This window comes from Narcine bancroftii, chromosome 2, assembly GCF_036971445.1.
Source record: "Narcine bancroftii isolate sNarBan1 chromosome 2, sNarBan1.hap1, whole genome shotgun sequence".
Taxonomy (NCBI): domain Eukaryota; kingdom Metazoa; phylum Chordata; class Chondrichthyes; order Torpediniformes; family Narcinidae; genus Narcine; species Narcine bancroftii.
The window spans coordinates 97,707,751-97,726,503 of record NC_091470.1 but is presented as its reverse complement, the minus strand read 5'-3'; the positions used below and the strand labels follow the sequence as shown (position 1 = coordinate 97,726,503).

At 42.4% G+C, this 18,753-nt stretch overlaps 1 protein-coding gene and 1 long non-coding RNA gene across 2 annotated transcripts in view; one reads left to right on the top strand and one right to left on the bottom strand.

The window, feature by feature from the left end:
* LOC138753958 (metal transporter CNNM4-like) overlaps window positions 1-15,555 on the top strand; it is a 42,244-nt gene extending 26,689 nt beyond the window's left edge. The window contains exons 3-7 of the mRNA XM_069917586.1: window positions 1,079-1,216; window positions 6,122-6,291; window positions 8,015-8,111; window positions 10,573-10,739; window positions 12,026-15,555. Of these exons, the coding sequence (XP_069773687.1) occupies window positions 1,079-1,216; window positions 6,122-6,291; window positions 8,015-8,111; window positions 10,573-10,739; window positions 12,026-12,229 (776 nt within the window). The 3' untranslated portion in view covers window positions 12,230-15,555. The remainder of the gene's footprint in view (window positions 1-1,078; window positions 1,217-6,121; window positions 6,292-8,014; window positions 8,112-10,572; window positions 10,740-12,025) is intronic.
* Window positions 15,082-18,707, bottom strand: LOC138753960 (uncharacterized). The gene is made up of 2 exons (XR_011351525.1): window positions 18,507-18,707; window positions 15,082-16,243 (listed from the first exon to the last, which is right to left on the bottom strand). It is a non-coding gene; the product is annotated as an uncharacterized lncRNA (long non-coding RNA).
* Between the last annotated feature and the right edge of the window lie 46 nt (window positions 18,708-18,753).

Below are 18,753 nucleotides of genomic sequence, written 5' to 3'. Positions count from 1 at the left end.
TCACCCCCCAAGATGATAAACGGAGAGTGCAATGAGGCATTTATTTTGGAGATGCTTTAGTCGAGGTCTAGGAGAGGCCTGGACTTTGCGTCAGGTGAGTGGTAAAAGGTCCCGATCTGCACCGCCTGCCCATGAAGTGTAACTTGGCACCAAATTTGCTCTGAGTCACTGCCCAAGTTGGTTCTTTCGAAACACAGGATAGAATTGTTCACGCCTATTTATTTTTTAAAAATATATTTATATTTTTTTAAAAATCACCTCCTTGAGAGTTTCTGTCCTTTCTAAAAATTTGGAGGTGAGGAGGGAATATCTCGGAAGATTTGATTGAGAGATCGAGCTAAGATTCAGTCCCAATTAGGATGTCCAGATTTTTGGATTTGATGAATGAATTAAACAGCTGTTTTTCCTTTTATACTACTGAGGTTGATAGTTTAGGGGAAATATCAGGAGTAAGTTTTTTTTTACACAGTTGTGGGTGCCTGGATGCCTTACCAGAGATGGTGGTAGAGGCTAAAACATGGGAATGTAAGAGACTCTTAGACAGACATGTGGATGAAAGAAAAATGGAGAGTTACAGAGTAGGAGCAGTTTAGTTTTTTTGATAAGATAAATAGGTCAGCACAATATCTAGGGCTGAAGGGCCTGTACTGTAATGTCCAATGAATACTTGTTCTGATATTCAGTTAGATTATGATTTCTTAAATTTATACCACTCTATTCCATAACCTTTATTACCCTCACCTTATAAAAATTGTTCAGTTTCTGCAAACAGTGGTATGCAAGAGTGAATTTCTCGCTTTCATTTACCTTTGCTTCAAGACATCGTACCTATCAATTTTGGTTATAAATATTTGCTGGTGTTCTGGTCTCTCCTGTCAAAAGAACTAATTTGCTCTAAATGCTTTAGTGAAGCAATGCTTTGATCAAGAGAATACGAGTTGTCCCCGTTTAACCTCCAGTTCCAATATCATGTAGGTGAATTGACAGAGGTCTCCAGGCATCAGTACCCACAGCTTGTGGAGTAATTGGGAAGGAATATGTTTACGTAAATTTTAAAAATATCTGGGTCTTTTTTCAGCTGACAATCGAAGCAAGAAGAAAGTTGTTCATTATGGCAAGAAGAGGGACTTCTCTGTCTTCAAGCCAACTGTTAATGAGGTGCAAGTTAAGGTGTCTCCTCAGCTGTTGCTTGCTGCTCATCGCTTCCTTTCCACAGGTGAGAGGTTGCTTCATTTTTGCTGTTCCGTTCTTGTGCGGCGTGGACGCAAAACTTGGTCGGTCCTGCTCTGTATAACCCTCTCTTATTCTAGGAAGGAAGTTTTCCATTGTAGCCTACACGGGTCTGTGCATCTGTGGTTAGGCCAGAATTTATTTTCTCTCCTTAACTGAGCAGGTGAGGCCACCCATTTACATTCATTTACAATGGTTCCAATATTATAATCAAAATCCAATGCCACCACCCCCCCCCCACCCCTTGCCTCTATCTTCCAAAGGGTCTACCACTCACCTATATACTGTGGGCATTCTGCACCACAATTAACATAACTTGTGACTTTGGGATTTGAGAGAAAATTAGGGACCCAAAGAACGCGTAGGCTCCACGCAATCACCCAAGGACAAGATTGAACCTAGGCCTCTCACGCTCTGCCTGCAAGGCTGCTATTAGTGAGGTTCCACTAACGGATGGATGTTCCCTCCCATTTTTAGGGTTCCAGATAATCCACTCTTGAGGCACTTTCTGCTATTCTTTCACCTCGTCTCTTTCCACCTTCCTTGGAGGCAGTTAATCTTTGTCATCTCCTCTGCAATGGAGCAGCCAAATATAAATTGGGGACCACTCTATAGGCATCTCCATTCAGTCGTAAAAGGCAATCCTGAGCCTCAAGTTGCCTATTTCTTTAATTCTTTATTCTACTCTCAGCTACCCAACTGTGTTCTCGAGGTTCTTCAACACCTGAGTCAAGTTTATCAAGAATGATCTCATTTTCTAACTGGTGGCTTGGAAGCTCTCTGCTGTCATGATCAAATTCAAGAGTTCTGCCATAAAGTTATCCATCTGTAATTCAAACTATTTTTCTCTCTGTTAACATTTCCAAATCTGAGCATTTCCCTTGGTCTCAATGTAATTTTGGGTTTCATTTCTGACTTGCATCTACAGCTTTGGCATGTTCCCCATAGCTTTTTTTCTCTCTCTCTCACTCTAAATTCCATCTATTAACAAGGTGGATCCGGACACATTGAAATCACCTGGAGAACCCTGACTTCTCTCTATCAAAGATACTTCCTCTATCCTACCCGTCTCTTCTTTTGACCATCCCCTGAACTTAAAACTGGAAATGAAAGAAATCTGAAATATAGAAAATGTGGGGAAAAATGTGGCAGACCACTCAGTATCTGTGGAAAGAGGATGATTGTAGGTTTGGTGGAGATTGATGATGAGGAGATACGAGACCAGAGGTGGGTGAACACTGCCACTATGAATGAGAAACACGTAGACGGGAGATGCTGGAATTTTGAGCAAACAATAAGAAAATGGAGGGGCTCAGCAGGCCAGGCAACAATGAGAAATGGTCAGTCACTGTTTCAGGTCAGAGTAAAGGGACCGACCGGAAAAGTTGACTGACCACCAAGACCGCTGCCTGATCTGCTGAGTCCCTCCAGTTGCTCATTGCTTGCCCTGCTATCAGGAGATGAGGGGGTTAGCATATGAGAGAGATTGAGTCACCTGGGTTGTACTTACTGGAATTTATAAGAGCAAGAGGGGATCTAATAGAAGCATTTAAAAATTATGGAAGGCATAGATAAGATAGAGGTAGGTAAGTTGTTTCTATTGGTGGGGAGACTAGAAATAGGATATGGCATCAAGATTGAGGGTCATAGATTTAAAACAGGGATGAAAAGTGATTGCTTCTCCCAGAGGATGGTGAATCCATGGAATTCACTGCCCATTGAAGCAGTGGAAACTACCTCAATAAATGTATTTAAGATAAGATTGGATAGATTTTTGCATTGTAGGGGATTCAAGGGATAAGGGGAAAAGGTAGGTAGGTGGAGATAAACCGATCATCAGATCAGCTATTGAATGGCAGAGCAGGATCGACGGGCTGAATGGCCAACCCCTCGTCCTATTTCTTGTGTTCTCCTGTAAACCACTTTATTCCAGATTTCAACCATGTTGACCATAGTTTCAAAAAGCACATAGACTTGGGCAGTGCGGTGCTGGTTAGATGGATGCGTTCGTGAACACAGCCAGTCACAAATGAAAACTTAATAATAGGATTCGGGGTAATTATGCATCTTGTCAGTCTCCAACTCTGGAAGGGGGTGCTGTCTAAGGGTTTAGCTTTTAGCTTCTGGATTTAAAAAAAAACAATTTGGACTTTGCTCTCACTTTTTTCCCTGCAATGTTAACAGAAGGATGTTTTGGGAAGGGCGTGGGTTGGTAAAATATAACCTTTGTATCTTCATGCTCTTCTCAGGCCAAAGGGGTACAAGGTGACCATACAGAGTTAACAGAAGGACTGAAGCAGTTGGAGCCTGATGTAAAGGGTGCCTGTTCCATTTCTGTAGCATCCCACTTAATCCCTGTCTCCACTCCCTTGCTGTGAAATCCTCGTCTGTGACTTCATTACCATTTTGCTCCATTTCTGCTTATGCTCCTTGGTTATTTTCCGCTGGAAACACCCTCGCTCTCCCCCCCCCTCCAAAAAAAATACATTTTTGATACATGACCACAGAAAGATGTGTAGGAATAAACATTTAAATTTAGATATATAGCATGGTAACAGGCCCTTTTGGCTCTCAAACCCATGCCATCCAACTACACCCAATTGATTTAAAGCCCGGTATGATTTGAAGGGTGGGAGAAAATACACGCAGACATGGGGAGAACGTACAAGCTCCTTACATACAGTGGAAAATTTGAACCCCAGTCACTGGTGCTGTAACAGCATTGCACTAAGTGCTACACTAATTGTGCCAACAATTGTTATTTAAAGATGTTAAAAAAAAGTTTTGTATATGCATGGACGTACCGCATATGTATCGTTTGTCTCTGTGTAATGCCTGGATTTGTGTTTGTAATTTTTGCATCAAGAACCGGAGAACTTTGATTTGTTGGGTTGTGCTTGTACAATCGGATGATAATGAACTTGACTTCATTGCCACCACTACCAACTTAACATGCAGAGGAGCCTGTATCAATCAAGCAAGGCCAGAAGTCTTTCCAGAGGATTAACCTCTAATCTCTGGTGCACAGTTGTGGGTGTAGATCTTGTGTGAGAAGAGGATCAGCTCAGCGGTGATATCACTCAAAGTGGAATAGATTTCTGACAGCCAGTGGGAAATAGGAACTCTGGTCAGGTGTGGGCAAACAGCAGTAACCAAATACGATGGTGTTATGGAGAAGTGGAGCTCTAGTAAGCCATAGGAACTCTGGTCAGCTGTGGGCAAACGGCAGGAACCAAATGTGATGGAGAGGTTGAGCTCTTGTAAACCTTGAAGGGAGTGTTGACAAAAGTATTGGCTTCTTGTTATCACTTATCACTATGGAAGACTTGATTGAGAAGAGATGGTTATTTTGTTGGGATTGTGAAACTTGAGAGTTCAATAGCAATGATTCAGCACTGATTGCTTAACAAGTTCAAATTTATTTATCATCTGATTGTACCAGTATTACCTGATGAAACAGTGTTCTTCAATTCGCAGTGCAAACAGACATAGCACACATACAGACCAGTGTATGTATACATATTTAAGTAAATATTATTTAATTTCTCAGAGTTGTTTTAGCAGTTTGTCCGTCATTCACCGTTCTCACTGCCTGTGGGAAGAAGCTGTTCATCAGTCTGGTAGTTCTGCTCCAATGCTTATGTACAGTAAAAACGTCTGGTATCTGGAATTCAAGCAACTGGCAAAAAAAATTGAGGAAAATAAATTTAAAAATTAAAATAAATAACAATAAAATGATGGGTAGAAAATACATAAGTTTGAAATTATAAAAGTACCTAAATGTTTTCTGAAGTAACACAAACCGTTGAAGTTGGGAGCAAATTTCAGTCATCAGAGGGTCTTGGTTGTGCTTTGCTCATAGCAGCTGTTTGAATAAAGTTGTGTGAAACAACAATGGGATCACCCAGGATTAAGAGCTGGTTGATGCTGCTTGTCATTGGGGTGACCCTCTTAAAGTGTCTCCTTATCCCTGTTTAGTAAGAATTACCCTGTCAGAGGCTTTATCTGTAAACTTGGGAGGGGGAGGGTTAATTATAATATTGTTTGTGTATCGGGTGGAGGGGGAGGAACCTGCAGATACAGCGATGGTTAAATGTTTTCAAAGAATGTGACTGAAAATAAATTAAAATGTTTTAAGGTTTATATATTCATGCAAGTGAACTTTGTTCAGTATAAGTACAATATAGTATTTTTGTATTTTCATCTTCTAAACTGTTTATTCTTAATGTAGTTGTATTAGTTAGGCATTGTAAGAGTCTCAAGCAATTGGAAAATACCCTTAACTGGCATGCACCAATCCCTATAGGTGCCGGATCCCAGGGGTTTTGCTATACTTTTCTCCTGACAGATGCATGTTGGACTTGTTTACAGATAAGATCGCAAGAACCAACACTAAATTAGTCAAAAGAGCAGTGGAAAGCAAATGCAACAGAAGGGCATATGGGGAACTTGGGAAGGGAATCATTCAAACTGCACGATGGTGTTGGATTTGGTTCATGGTGCATGGCAACATGTTGCTCACCTGAACTCTGAGTGGAGAGGGGTGAAGTTGAACCCCAGCATATCCCCCAGTGGAAAATTCTGAACCCCACCAGTCCATCCCTCCACATGCACTGAGAGGGGTGAACCCCAGCCTATGGCAGATGGAGGTTGGGGGCAATGCCATTGGACCCTGCCCCTTGGGGGGGGGAGGGGGGGGAGTATGATGAACTCCCCTAGTAGCCCATCCCCAAAGGGGAGGGTTGTGAATCCCACTCTAGTGCAACGTACTGAAGGGTGTGGGAGCAGCAGCGCTGATCTGTGCTTTATTTGAGCCTCTTTGTATTAGGTATTTGTGTTGGTGACTTGGTAGTACCTTCAGATGGTTTACTCTACCTGTTCTTCTCTGCAGAGGTCAGTCACTTTAGTGCTACAAATATTTCGGAGAAGATTCTCCTTCGCCTCCTGAAACACCCCAACGTAATCAATGAACTCAAATTCAATGAGGACAACAAGCATAGCCCTGACCACTACCTCTACATGCGGGGCAAACAAGTTGATTACTTTGTGCTGATTTTACAGGTAGGTCTTTCTTTCTAAAAATGGCTCTCAGTGCACAATCTGCCAACTCCTTTGTTATGTTGTTCCGTAGTCCAGAAATATCTTGCATTGTAAAGTTTGTTCTTGTTACCCAGATGCCTTTCCCTAGCTGTTTATTCTGTCTCTCTCATGGCATGCTGTCTTTGGTAGATCAAAGTGTCTGACCATATTCCAGTCTATCACCAAGATCCACTACAGTACGTTTCCGATTATCCAAAAACTGTTCGACAAAATTTTTTTTGGCGGCAACACAACATCACAAATTTTTAAAAAATTAATTTAAAAGTGATCTTTTTCTCTCTCTTCCAGTTCTACAGAAAGGTCATTGGGTTGAAATGTAAACTCTTCCTCACCATTGACTTGCTCCCAACATTTACTCTCATTTTATCCTAAGTGATGCTACTTGTAACTCCCTTCAGCCTATCTCTTCCTGATTGAAAGTTGTTTGCATCTTTGCATTTCATTTTCCTGCGGCTGCCTGAGATACCTGTGTGTTTCCAGTTCACAGCCTTTTGAACAATTCCCATACTACCATGGGCATCTCGGCCTTTAGTTACTGGGTTCTAGGAAAGTAAGATAACTGCAGATACTGAAAATCTGAAATAAACATCAGAAAGAATCGACCCTTCAGCAAACTGACGAGCCTGAAATAGTAACTGTTTCTCTCTCCACAGATACTGACTAACTTGTTGGGTGGTTCCAGTGTTCTTCGTGGTTTTGCAAAAAAAACTCAGTAACTAAACAAACTTTTTTAAGCCTAAGTTGGCCAAGTATTCAGTAATCTAAATAAAAAAATACTCTGCTGGAGAGCCTCAGCAGGTCGAGTAGCATCAGTGGGAGAAAAAGATTGACGGAGAAAAAGAAAGGGCCGCACGGTTGGTATAGTGGTACAGCTCCAGCGGTCAGGACCTGGGTTCAAATCCCATGCTGTCTGTAAGGAGTTTGTATGCTCTCCCTGCGTCTGCGTGAGTTTTCCTTGGGGGCTCTGGTTTCCTCCCACTGTTTGAAACGTATCGGGGGTGTAGCTATAAATTAGGTGCCACAGACATGTGTCCATTCAATATTAGAGGTCATATTAGAATTTCTTCAAATTAAACTATTAAAATATTCTAAATTTTAAGAATAAAAACAGCTGTACTAAAATTAATTTTATTTGTTAAGTAAGCAAAAATAGTAACTTTTTTCCAAGTCTTTTGGTGGTGAATCCCCATTCATATCAACATCAGGTCTGGCTGGTATAGGAGTAGGCCATCTGGCCTGTTGAGCTTGCTCTGACATTCAATGAGATCATGGGAGATCTGGTGGGCTCATCTGCAGCTACCTGCCTTTTCTCCATATCCCTCAATTCCCCTACTTTGTAAACATCTATTCAGAGAGGGGAGGAATCTCCTGTCCCTTTCCTATCCTCTCCTCCTTACCCCGAGAGAAGTGGGAAACCAGTAGCTTCCTTTGGAAAGGAGGGAAATGGCTGTCTCCAGTCCCAGCAATTGTTTTCACTCAGGGGCAGAGTGGTGGACTCCACCATTGTTGCTGGGTGTACCCTGACCCACCAGCAAAGCAACTAGAACAACAGCGTGGCTGGTGCTCTGGGATGCAATCTACTGTAATGCCTAATGAAATTGGGTCAAGTTCGGGCAAGGTGGCAGTGGTGCAATGTGAGCCAACCAGTCTGTGTCCTGCTTAATTGCTCAATTCTGCTTCACAGGGCAAAGTGGAGACAGAGGCTGGGAAGGAAGACATGAAGTTTGAGACTGGACCTTTCTCCTATTATGGCACCATGGCTCTTGGCAGTCCGCTCCCTGGTAAGAATGAGCCGTTTTCAATATGTTAATATTTCACTGAAAGGTGACTGTTTCTGGCAATATGAGGAGAGTCCAAGGACCCCAGAGCACATTCTGATGTGAGCTCGAGAATATAATTGGCAAGCTAATGAGTTTGATCTTCCTTCTTGATTCTTCAACCATTTGGACCCAACTCTTGTATTTTATTAAATTAGGCATACACCACGGTGACAAGCCCTATTGGCCCTCGAGCCCCTACTGCACAATTACAACCAATTGAACTACAACCCAGGACGTTTTTGGAGGGTGGGAGGAAACCAAAGCACCCAGAGGAAACCAATGCAGACATGGGGAGAACCTGAAAACTCCTTGCAGACAGCGCCAGATTCAAACCCCAGTTGCTGATGCTGCAACAGCGTTGCGGGATGCGAACTGTGCCGCCCTTTTTGTTGGGAAGAAAGTTCCAAGTTGCCTGATGTGGCATCAAATGGGATGAATTTTGTGAAACTTCCTCGGACTTAGTACAGCTTCCTCCGAGGGCTCACAGAGTGCTGCATTACTGGTGGTGCATCCGAGAAATTAAACCCTGGCTTCATTAGATCTCTTAACAGGGTGCAAAAGATCCTGTCCAATAAGAATCCCTAAATTAATGTTTCGGCACTGAATAGTCAGGTCCCAGAGAGTGTTGTAAAACAGAGTGACCTAGTACATAGTTCCATGAAGGTACTTCATGTGGACAGGATGTTAAAGAAGGTGTTTGGCATTGAGTACAGGAGCAGGGATGTCGATATAATGACCATGACAAGACATTGGTGAGACTACACTTAGAGCATTGTGTCCAGCTCTGATCACCCAGCGATGGGAAGGATATCATTAAGTTGGCAAACATACAGAAAATACTCGTAAGAAAGTTACCAGGATTGACAGGTTTGAATTGAAAGGAGAGGCTGGTTAATTTTTAAAATGTAGATATCCAGCACAGTAACAGGCTCTTCCTGCACTGCCCAAATAACCTACAACCCCTATACGTTTTGAAGGGTGATAGGAAACCTGAGCATCCGGTAGAAACCCATGCAGACATGGGGAGAATGTGCAAACTCCTGAGAGTTAGTACTGGATTGGAACCCGGGTCGCTGGCACTGCTAAGCTTACCATACTGCCCAAGCTGGGACTTTTCTCCCAGGAGCAATGGAGATGGAGGTTTATAAAATTATAAGGGCCATAGATTTCTCAAGGTAGGGTACTTGAAAACTGAATGGTAGAGATTTAAGTTAAGAGGGAAAGAATTAAAAGTGACCTAAGGGGTACCTTTTACACCCCGACGAGGGTGTGTGTATATGGAATGAGCTGCCAGAGGAAGAGGTGGAGGCGAGTTCATTTGTAACGTTTAAAAGAGATGTGGACAGAGACATTTATTGGAAGAGTTAATAGGGATATGGGTGAATGCTTGGCTGGACGACTTGGTCTCCATGATCCGAAGGGTCTGTTTCTGTGCTGTAAATCTCTGACTCCACTGAAAACCGGTTATCCAAATCAGTCCCTTTACTTGTGGGGTCTTACCTTAAAAGCTTTCTATTCCATGAAAAACGTTCTACGACATGAGATGTGAAAGTTACTTTACAGGTGCTTTTTGTTTCCTTTTGAGCACCAGCACATAAACAGAATCCTGAAAATGCTGGAAATAAATAGAAGGGGGGGGAAAAAGTAAAAACTTGCCAGGTCAGGTGACATTTGTGAGAGAGATGTTTCAGCTTTTGTTCAAAATAAGGGAAAGTTGTAAAGAAGCATGTTTCTTGTGGAGTGAAGGAGAAGGGATGGGAAGAAGAAAGGGAATGAATGTCTGTAGAAGGATGGAGACCAAAGGATTGAATGAAGCAAAAGTTCGTAGTGCTGGCTGAGGGTGACGGAGGCTTGTTGGCTGATCTTTCAGGAGGAGGTTGGTGGTGTAAACAGGAAGCTATTAAATGGATGGCTGCACCTGTGCATTTTAATCTCGTCCTCTTTCTATTGCTTCATCTTCGACTCTCAGCTCCGAGCTCCACGCTCTGCACTTGCAGCCTAAAAGCAGCTTCCCTAATTCCTTGGTTCCAAGGTAAATCATGCATGGTCCGCATGGTTTTTCCATTCCCTTTGTGATCTTTCTGTGCATTTGTGAGATGAACAGAGGTTTGAAGGTCAGACTTCCTCGAACAAGCAGTCTACGCCATGGGAGACAGGCAACACTAATCTGGGCTGTGCCAAAGTGGACAGCACCTTGGATCAGAAATGGTGGGGTCCAGGGTGCTGAAGTAGTCTGTCCTGGTGCAGAGGAGGGAGGAAGCCATGAGCTGCAGCCTCTGAATGCTGCCAACTTGAGTGTGCGACTAACTGACTAGCCATTCCAAGCCTGTCTCCTCAACGTCTTTGTTCTTTAGGACCGCCTCCCTTGATAGGAGAGTTGCTGCAGTCCCTGATGCATTCATTCAATCTCTTTCCCATTTAGAGACCCGCTCATCCTCTCGCAACAGTGAATTGAATCGTTCTTCATCGCTATATCAAGGTGAACGCTCAGAGTCTACTGGTTCCATTATACCAAGTATCGTGGGTGCTTCAACGCATTACATTCCGGACTTCTCTGTCAAGGCAGTGACAGATTTGCAATATGTAAAGGTGAGTAAATCTTGGCTGCCTGAACAGCTCTTCCGTTGGGGAATCCAGTGCATCACACTCCCTGTTCCTTTCCCCATGATTGTTGTCATGTAAAGTAGATGCTCCATTTAACTATATCAAGTCCAAAGTTAGAGTACATATATTTCTAAAGTATGGTGGAAAGTGTGCTGACTTGCTGCATCAAGATATGGGGGTACCAATACTCCTCAGCTTTAAGCCCTGAAAAGGTAGCAGACACAGCCCAGGGCATCATGGGTAAAACCCTCCCCACCATCGAGAACATTTACAAGGATTGGTGCCGTCAGAGTAGCAGCAACCATCAAGGATCCTCACCACCCAGCACACGCTCTGTTCTTGCTGCTACCATCAGGAAAGAGGTGTAGCTCCCACAAGATTCGCACCCCCAGGTTCAGGAACAGCTGCTCTCCCTCCACCACCAGACTCCTCAACGACAAACTCAGTCCGGGACTTGTTTAAGGACTCTGACTTTTGCACTTCATTGATTTTTTCCCCCCCTCTATCTTTGTATTGTACAGTCAATTTGTGTACATTGAGTCAGTTTTTTTGTGGTGATTTTCCTCATCTGCAGGAAAAAGAATCTGTTGTATATAATGTCAACTATGTACTCTGACAATAAATCTGCTGACATTATATACCTGAGATTCTTTTTCCTGTGGGCCAGGCAGAACTTCTACTTCTCAGTAGTGCAAAAAACTGTACTCACGAAATGAAAAGTATACAAAAGAGAAATATAAATAACAAAGAAATGTAAACAAACTATGCAATACAGAAAATACATATTCAAGAGTCCTTAAATGAGTCACTGAGTTTGTCGTTGAGGAGTCTGGTGGTGGAGGGGGAGCAGCTGCTCATGAACCTGGTGGGGCGAGTCTTGTGGCACCCATACCTCTTTCCTGATGGCAGCAGCGAGAAGAGAACGTGTCTTGGGTGGTGTGGTTCTTTGATGATGGCTGCTGCTCTCTGATGGCAATGTTCCCTGTAGATTTTTTCAGTGATGGGCAGATTCCTCACAGCATTTGTTGGCTGTTGATCCATCTTGTACAATCAGATTTGAGTCTGGACAAGTTGGGCCAAAGGGCTCGTTTCTGTGTTGTAAAACTCTGTTGGAGATGGATCATATTTTTATTGGTGTAACGCCCTTTAGGATATGGGGTTGTTTGAACGATGCTGTATAAATGCCATTGTTACTTCCCTATTTTTATTCCTTTTATCTCTTTCCTCTCCCTCTTCCCCACATCCCTGACTTCTTCCTTTTATGTTAACAGATCACATGGCAGCAATATCAGAATGGATTACTGGCTTCAAAGCTGGACAGCACTCCACAATCTCCAGAGAATCCTCACTTAAAGATCGACATGACTGCATCAGAGAAACCCCAGAGTATAGCAGATGAAACCACAAACCTGCTTAATGAGCAGAACTCTTTGAACCGTAAACCCAAATGCACTTCAATAGAAAACAATATATGACCTCTCTCTGAGGTCTGGTATTTAAATGGAACAACTTCATCTTGTCTGGCAGCAAAAAGAAACAATGCAGAACTATGTGGAACCAGGTAGAAGGATCCATACCTTGCGCTGTGGTCTTGGAAGTGTGGAATGAGAGGAGTGCTGCTTTATGTTTCACTAACTTGCATCAGCTGTGGGTGGTGGGGGTACTCGGCTTTGGACACCAGGCAGAAGAAAGATGAGATGACAGCTGATCTCCATTGCCAAAGATGTGATCCTCTGGCCTTTTCCTCCATTTTGCTAATGGCAAAGATTCAATATTGGAGATGAATGTTGATGCCTTGTGTTGGCCATTGTCTAGTGTGAACGTTGTCCAGTAGGCCAAGGTTGTGTGTTGCTGGCCAACACTTCGACTGATGCCTAGAGGTAAAGTCCTGGACACTTCTATCTAGTGGACTCCCAACTCACTGCCAATTGTTCTGTCCTCTGTTCAGTAGGATGTCTACTGCAGGATGTTGGTTATCACCCTAGACTCTTGCCACTTGCTGCACCCCCCTGCTTGCCTCCTTCACTGCCCCCCACCACCCCCTCCTTGTGGCAACACCCTACACAGTCCAGTATGCAAACTTCCCATCTCAGTGTTTTAAACTTATCAGCTCAATGGAGTTTTAGATGAGCAGATCCTCCATGTACATCAGAGTATTAGCAGAGCTGGGTGGAGGCTTCTCAGGTTAGAGCACCAGAGCAGGTGGCAACAGCCTCATTGAAGTGGTCCCCTTGCTCCCCTCCTCATGAAATTTAACCCTTACCTCTTCAATGAAAAAGGAACCGGTGATCTCTGGTCACAGATGATGCCTGCCTTGGGAGATGCTCATTCTATTCATGAGGTTACTGGACTAACAGGGTTGGGGGTGGGGTGGGTAGAGGGGGAAGGTGTGTGTGGAAATGGTGATTGTGTTATGCAATTGTTTGATGGTAGTGTGGGACACCAGTCCAGCTCATCTTAGATTGGTTTGGGTATTTTTTTTCAGGTGGATTTTGAAGTAATGATCAGATGTACTCTCTCAGCACCTATTAAAATCAAGCCATAGATTTTGCTTCTTTCATATGGCTTGTTTCAGGGAGGCACAGACAAGCCTGCATTTTCATACTTTACCCGCATGTCCATTTGTCTGCCAGGTATGACGGTTAAGGACTCTCACTCGGGCCAAACAACAAAGGTGGTTCTTATGGATTTAGACTTTATCAATGAAGATTAGGAAACAAATAGAACACTTGTATGAGAGTCCTATATAGAATATCTGCCATGTGTATCTTGTGTAATGGCATCCAAGAGGTATCATTTTGAAAAGAACTATTCAGGAGAGGCATTTAATTTTCAGTAAGGTTCTCATTTGAGATGAAGAATGTTTGTTCAGTAACAATGCCTGGCAGTCTAAAAAAGAATTAAATCTTGTGGTTACATTGCTGTGGGGATTTTTTGTTATCACCAAAACCTTGGTATATTCAGGTTAATTTCCCAAAGCACAGTCCTAGTTACGTTAATGAAAATGCTGCTGGTCCAAAACAAGGCTTCTTAATTCAAGTTGTAAGATGTTAATTTACCATCTTTCTCTGTCTTTCTCATGACAAAGGTCAGGTTTCAATGAACACAAATACACGGGTCAATTTTACAATGCCAAGTTACAACTTCCTCTGACTAATGTAAAAAAAAATCTTCTCAGGAGTGACTTGCAATGTAATGATTTACTATTGATTTATTTATATTATGCTTTTCAGGTTGGTTTGCATGTTCCTGTTTGCACTTCAGGCTGACTCTTTGATGGAACATTTGCTTTTGTAGGAATGAACATTGAATTGTTTAGCATTTGGTTGCTGGGTGTTAAGAAATTATGTTGGTATTTTATGGCACATTGGTCCTGTTAGCCATTCCCTTTAACCATTTAAAATTGTGAATGGATGTCATTGTAGTTGTGGGTTTAGGGGTGGGACCTCTCTTCATTCCATGCCAATGGTTGTAATCATGAGCAAAATGTCATCTTGAAGGTTCCTGGGAGCCTAATGTTTTTAACTTTTTGAAATGGTTTTATTTGAGACTCCAAGAATGATTGTATGAGTGTTACGTTAGCTGCCATTGGCCTCATGGCTTTATTCTGGGGGCTTGTGAGTGCGATTCCTACTCCCAGTTTGCCCACTCATTCTTGTTGCAAAGTGCTTGTGTACATCATCAGGAGGGCACAAAATAGAGTTTAGCTTTAGTGCCTTCTGAGGTCAAAAAGCCTAAAATGGCCTGACAAAGTTTGCCCTTGAGCAGCCAAGTATATTGGACTCAGAGCCTGCAGGAGAAAAGGGTGCATTGTCGGGGGAGAAAAATGTGGTTGCTTTGAAATAGAAAGTTTCTCTGAACCACACAAGGTTTTATTTATTTCCATGAAATCCCTGCAAATCCACTTGTTTAATGCTGCAAAACTTTAAAGTTTCTTCTTCCTTGTCGAGAGGAAGTGGTAGGGCAAAGGATGAAAATATTCTGGAATAAAGTGTGCACTAAGAGGGTAATAATTTTCCAGAGAACAGTTTTAAATTTTTCTCTCTGAATATTAAATGTTTTGTACATATGCAATAAATGATATTTCATAACTACATTAGGCAGTGGTGAATGATAGGAATAAAGGCAAACATACAGCACTTGTCTCAGCTACTTTTGAGGATCCAGGAAAGGTCCTTGTGTGCACAAAGCACTAGCAAGCTGGAATGTGATCCAGGTAATGCTGCATTCCCAAATCAACTTCCTAAATTGTTTGCAGGTAAAAATCCTCTGTTTCTGTGTTCAGGAGCCCATTGAATTAAGAAATCTGATTGAATCCAAATGGTGGCACTCAGTGTATTATTTATTTTGTAATGAGGTTTTAATATGTATATTTTTGAGATTTGTCAATTTCCATGAACTGTTTGCATTAATGTATTCTGTCTTTTAAATTTTTTTTTTTACACAAAATGTACGATTTCATTGCTCTGGCAATCATTGCCTTTTGGGGGGGGGGGTGGTAGTGCACTTTCCACCATTTTTAAATGTTAAGTGTATTCCTCTTTCTGATTTATTGCACACTTTGCCAATGGAAACTGTGTCTGAGACCAGCAAGTTTTTTTTGTCTACTTCCAAACTGATGTGTCAAAGTTTTTGATCTGAAATGTTTTGTAAGCAGGGCATGTTATCTAGTTTCTTCATTCTCGTGGTGCATGCATGCTATGAGAATTTGTGGGTCATGCAATTTCTTCTAAATTAGGTAAAAATTGTTTTGGGATTGTATTATTTATTTCTCAATTAAAAAGGATTTTAATCTTTGGAATTTTTGATATTTTCTATGCACAGAAACTTTTCAAATATGAAATGGTATTATTGAGAACATTTTGGTGTTGATTCCTACTGCCAAACTTTTCATTGCATCCCACAGTCTCTGTTTGGAGATACTATTGGAACTCTTTGCAAGTGCTCTCCAGTTGCATTTTTAGTTGTCTTGATAATTGGGTCCGCAGTTTGCATTATTCATAATTATTAATATTCTGCCCTACTTAGCCTGACAGTTTTATCTTGCATCCAATTTTGTTCAAGATTCCTTTACTATCATATAAAAAGTTTAATATTACACAAACTTTTCTTTTGTCTGCCGTAAAGTTGGAATTAGAGTTTCCCAGTACCCCTACAGAAAGAGAGAAAGAAGCAAGAGTCCCTTCAGAGTCGCTGAGTGACCGGGGATTCGCCTCCAGCCTCTGCATCAGCACAGACCCCTGTATGATCCATTGGGAACCCAAGCTCCAGATCCTAACTTCCTTAATTATTAGGAAGCCTTGAGTGCCTGAGGGCTCATGGGAGCCCTTCTTGCCCTCTGAATCCTCTTGAATCTTTGTTTCGATAACTGGTTCGCATGACCCAGTCTTCCTGCAGCCTGGTGCGAGTCCCTGAGCCCCTTGTTGGTCCACTGCTGTAGTCACTGTAGGGTAGTTTCCCAAGTTTCTCCTCAATCCAAAATTCACACCCTTGGGACAAGAAAAGGAAATAGAGTAAAAACAATGGCGGGGCGGGGGGTCACTAACAGGAGAGGGGTGGAACATTTTGCCTTCCCTCAGGTAATTGAGTCCATTCCAGAGATTCCATGAATAAAATTTCAGCTATTTTCCACCTGGAGTGCAAGCAACTCATCCATGACACTTAGAGGGATCACACCAACTATTGATGTATTCCAGACATTCACTGCTTCATAGGGATGTTTAAGGAGGAAGGGTTCTTAGTGGGAGGATTGCACTCACCATCCAACTGTTTCCTTTTCTACAGTATGCCAAGATATTCCTGATGACATTTGTATATTTTGCTGCTGTATTTATTCTGCTGATATCAACAACATTTTTGGAGCAGATAATTTAAAAAAAAAGTGTTCTTGCAAATAGGAAAATATCAACAACAGATATGATCAGCAGCAAGTTTTTCATCTGACGCAAAGATTGGAGGTGTTGTGGACAGCGAGGAGGGCTTTAAAAAGCTTGCAGAGGGGTCTCTGGAAATAGGCAGGAGGAATTTAATACGGATCTTGGAAGGACACACTAAAAAAGGGCACAAACTGTAAATAGTAGGGCATAGAGGAGTACAGTAGGACAGAGGGACCTGGGAATACAGATACATAATTCCCTGAAAGTCGTGTCATAGATGAATAAGGGTTTAAAGAGAGCTTTTGGCAAATTGGGCTTCATTAATCAAAATTATGAGTATTGAAGTTGGGGTGTTATGCTAAAGTTGTATAAGATATTGGTGAGGCCAAATTTGGAGTATTGTGCACAGTTTTCATCACATTACTACAGGAAAGTTGTCAATAAGATAGAAAGAGTTCAAAGAAGATTTACTAGGATGTTGCCCAGACTTCAGGAACTGAGTTACAGGGAAAGGTTAAACAGGGACTTTATTCCCTGGAGTGTAGAAGAATGAGGGGAGAGTTGATGGAGGTATTTAAAATTATGGGGGGGGGGGGGATATAGACAGTAAATGTAGGTAGGCTTTTTCACTGAGGTTAGGTGAAAGGGGAACAGTTTAGGGGGAACTTCACACAGAGTGGTGGGAGTGTGGCACAGATTAGATGGGCCAGTATCAATGCTGTAATCTTCAATGGTTCCATGAACATGTATCGTAAGAGTTCATTTAAAAACTCAATGCAGGAGACGTCCTGCTGCGTTGCCAAATCTGCTAGTTTCCTTTTGGTTTGCAATGGTGATGTTGACCGTCAAACTACTGTATTGTAATGACAGCATTTTGGCAATTTCTTCCTGCCAAATTGCTCTGGCAGATTATTTTGAGCTGTACTCCTCAAGCACGCAGAGCAGTATGGATGTAGAAAATTGGTGATAATAGTAGAAAGGAATTTGCAGGAGTTTGAGACAAACTTAGAAAAATTTCTAAAATTAGGAAGGGAAATTGAGTTGGACTAAATTAATTGCCTCTGGGTGGAGCAGAGGGCTCCTACAATTATTGCAGAAAAGAATAGCACACTTTGGTTTCCAGAACATCAATGATTCAATCTTTAAATGCCAATGCTCGCTTTTGTCTCTGGCATCCTTGACCTCATTTTACCCCCTTGCTCTGGATTAACCCAACTTGGGATGCTGATGATGAACAGGGCTTCTGATCAGCATCCTAATTGTATCGAAGGTTCTGACCCAGGGATGGAAGAAGATGATGGGAACTCTGCTTCCCTGCTGGAACTGGCTGGAGACCAAGTGGTAACATGACCTCAAAGGAAGACGGCTCTTTCTGGTGAAGGCACTGGACAACCAAATTTTGTGTATGTTCATGACACTAAAGGAACCTTTAAGCTATACTCTAGTTTCAGTCTTGAACTTGATTACTTTTCAGTGATCAACCTTCACTCTGTCCCCATCAGTGACCGAGATCTCCCAGTGGCCACTTCTGTCCCCCACTCCTGCTCATGTACTGTCAAACCAAGACCACCTGTAAATTGGAGGAATAATATCTAATATTCCAGCGGGGCATCAACTTCTCTGGTTTCTGCTGGACTATCCCCTATTCTCCCTCTCTTCCCCATCCCTCTGCTCGCCACCCTCTTTTTATTTTCCATTTACCGCTTGCTGTTGTGCCTTCCCTCCCCATATCCATCTATTACCTCCTGCTTGTGGGACCATGCTCCTCCCCCCAAAGATTTTGTTTGGGTACCTCCCCATGTTTTGCTCATACTTTGATGAAGGGCTCAAGGCTGAAACACTGGTAACTCAGCTTTACTATATACAGGATACTGACCTGCTGAGTTTCTCCAGCATTGTGGTTTTTTTTGCTAATTTCCTTTGTGACTGCTCCACCATTCAGTAGGAAGGTGGAAGGATGTTGAGGATCATCAGCAGGGGTATTCAAGTCAGTCGTGGTCTTTCTGTGCTATTACTTCCACAATCTTGAGTTGACATCAGTTGCACAAGCGACTTGAAGAACCCCAACGCATCATAATTCTCCTGTACAGATGGCATGAACATCCATATTTTTCTAATTGTTG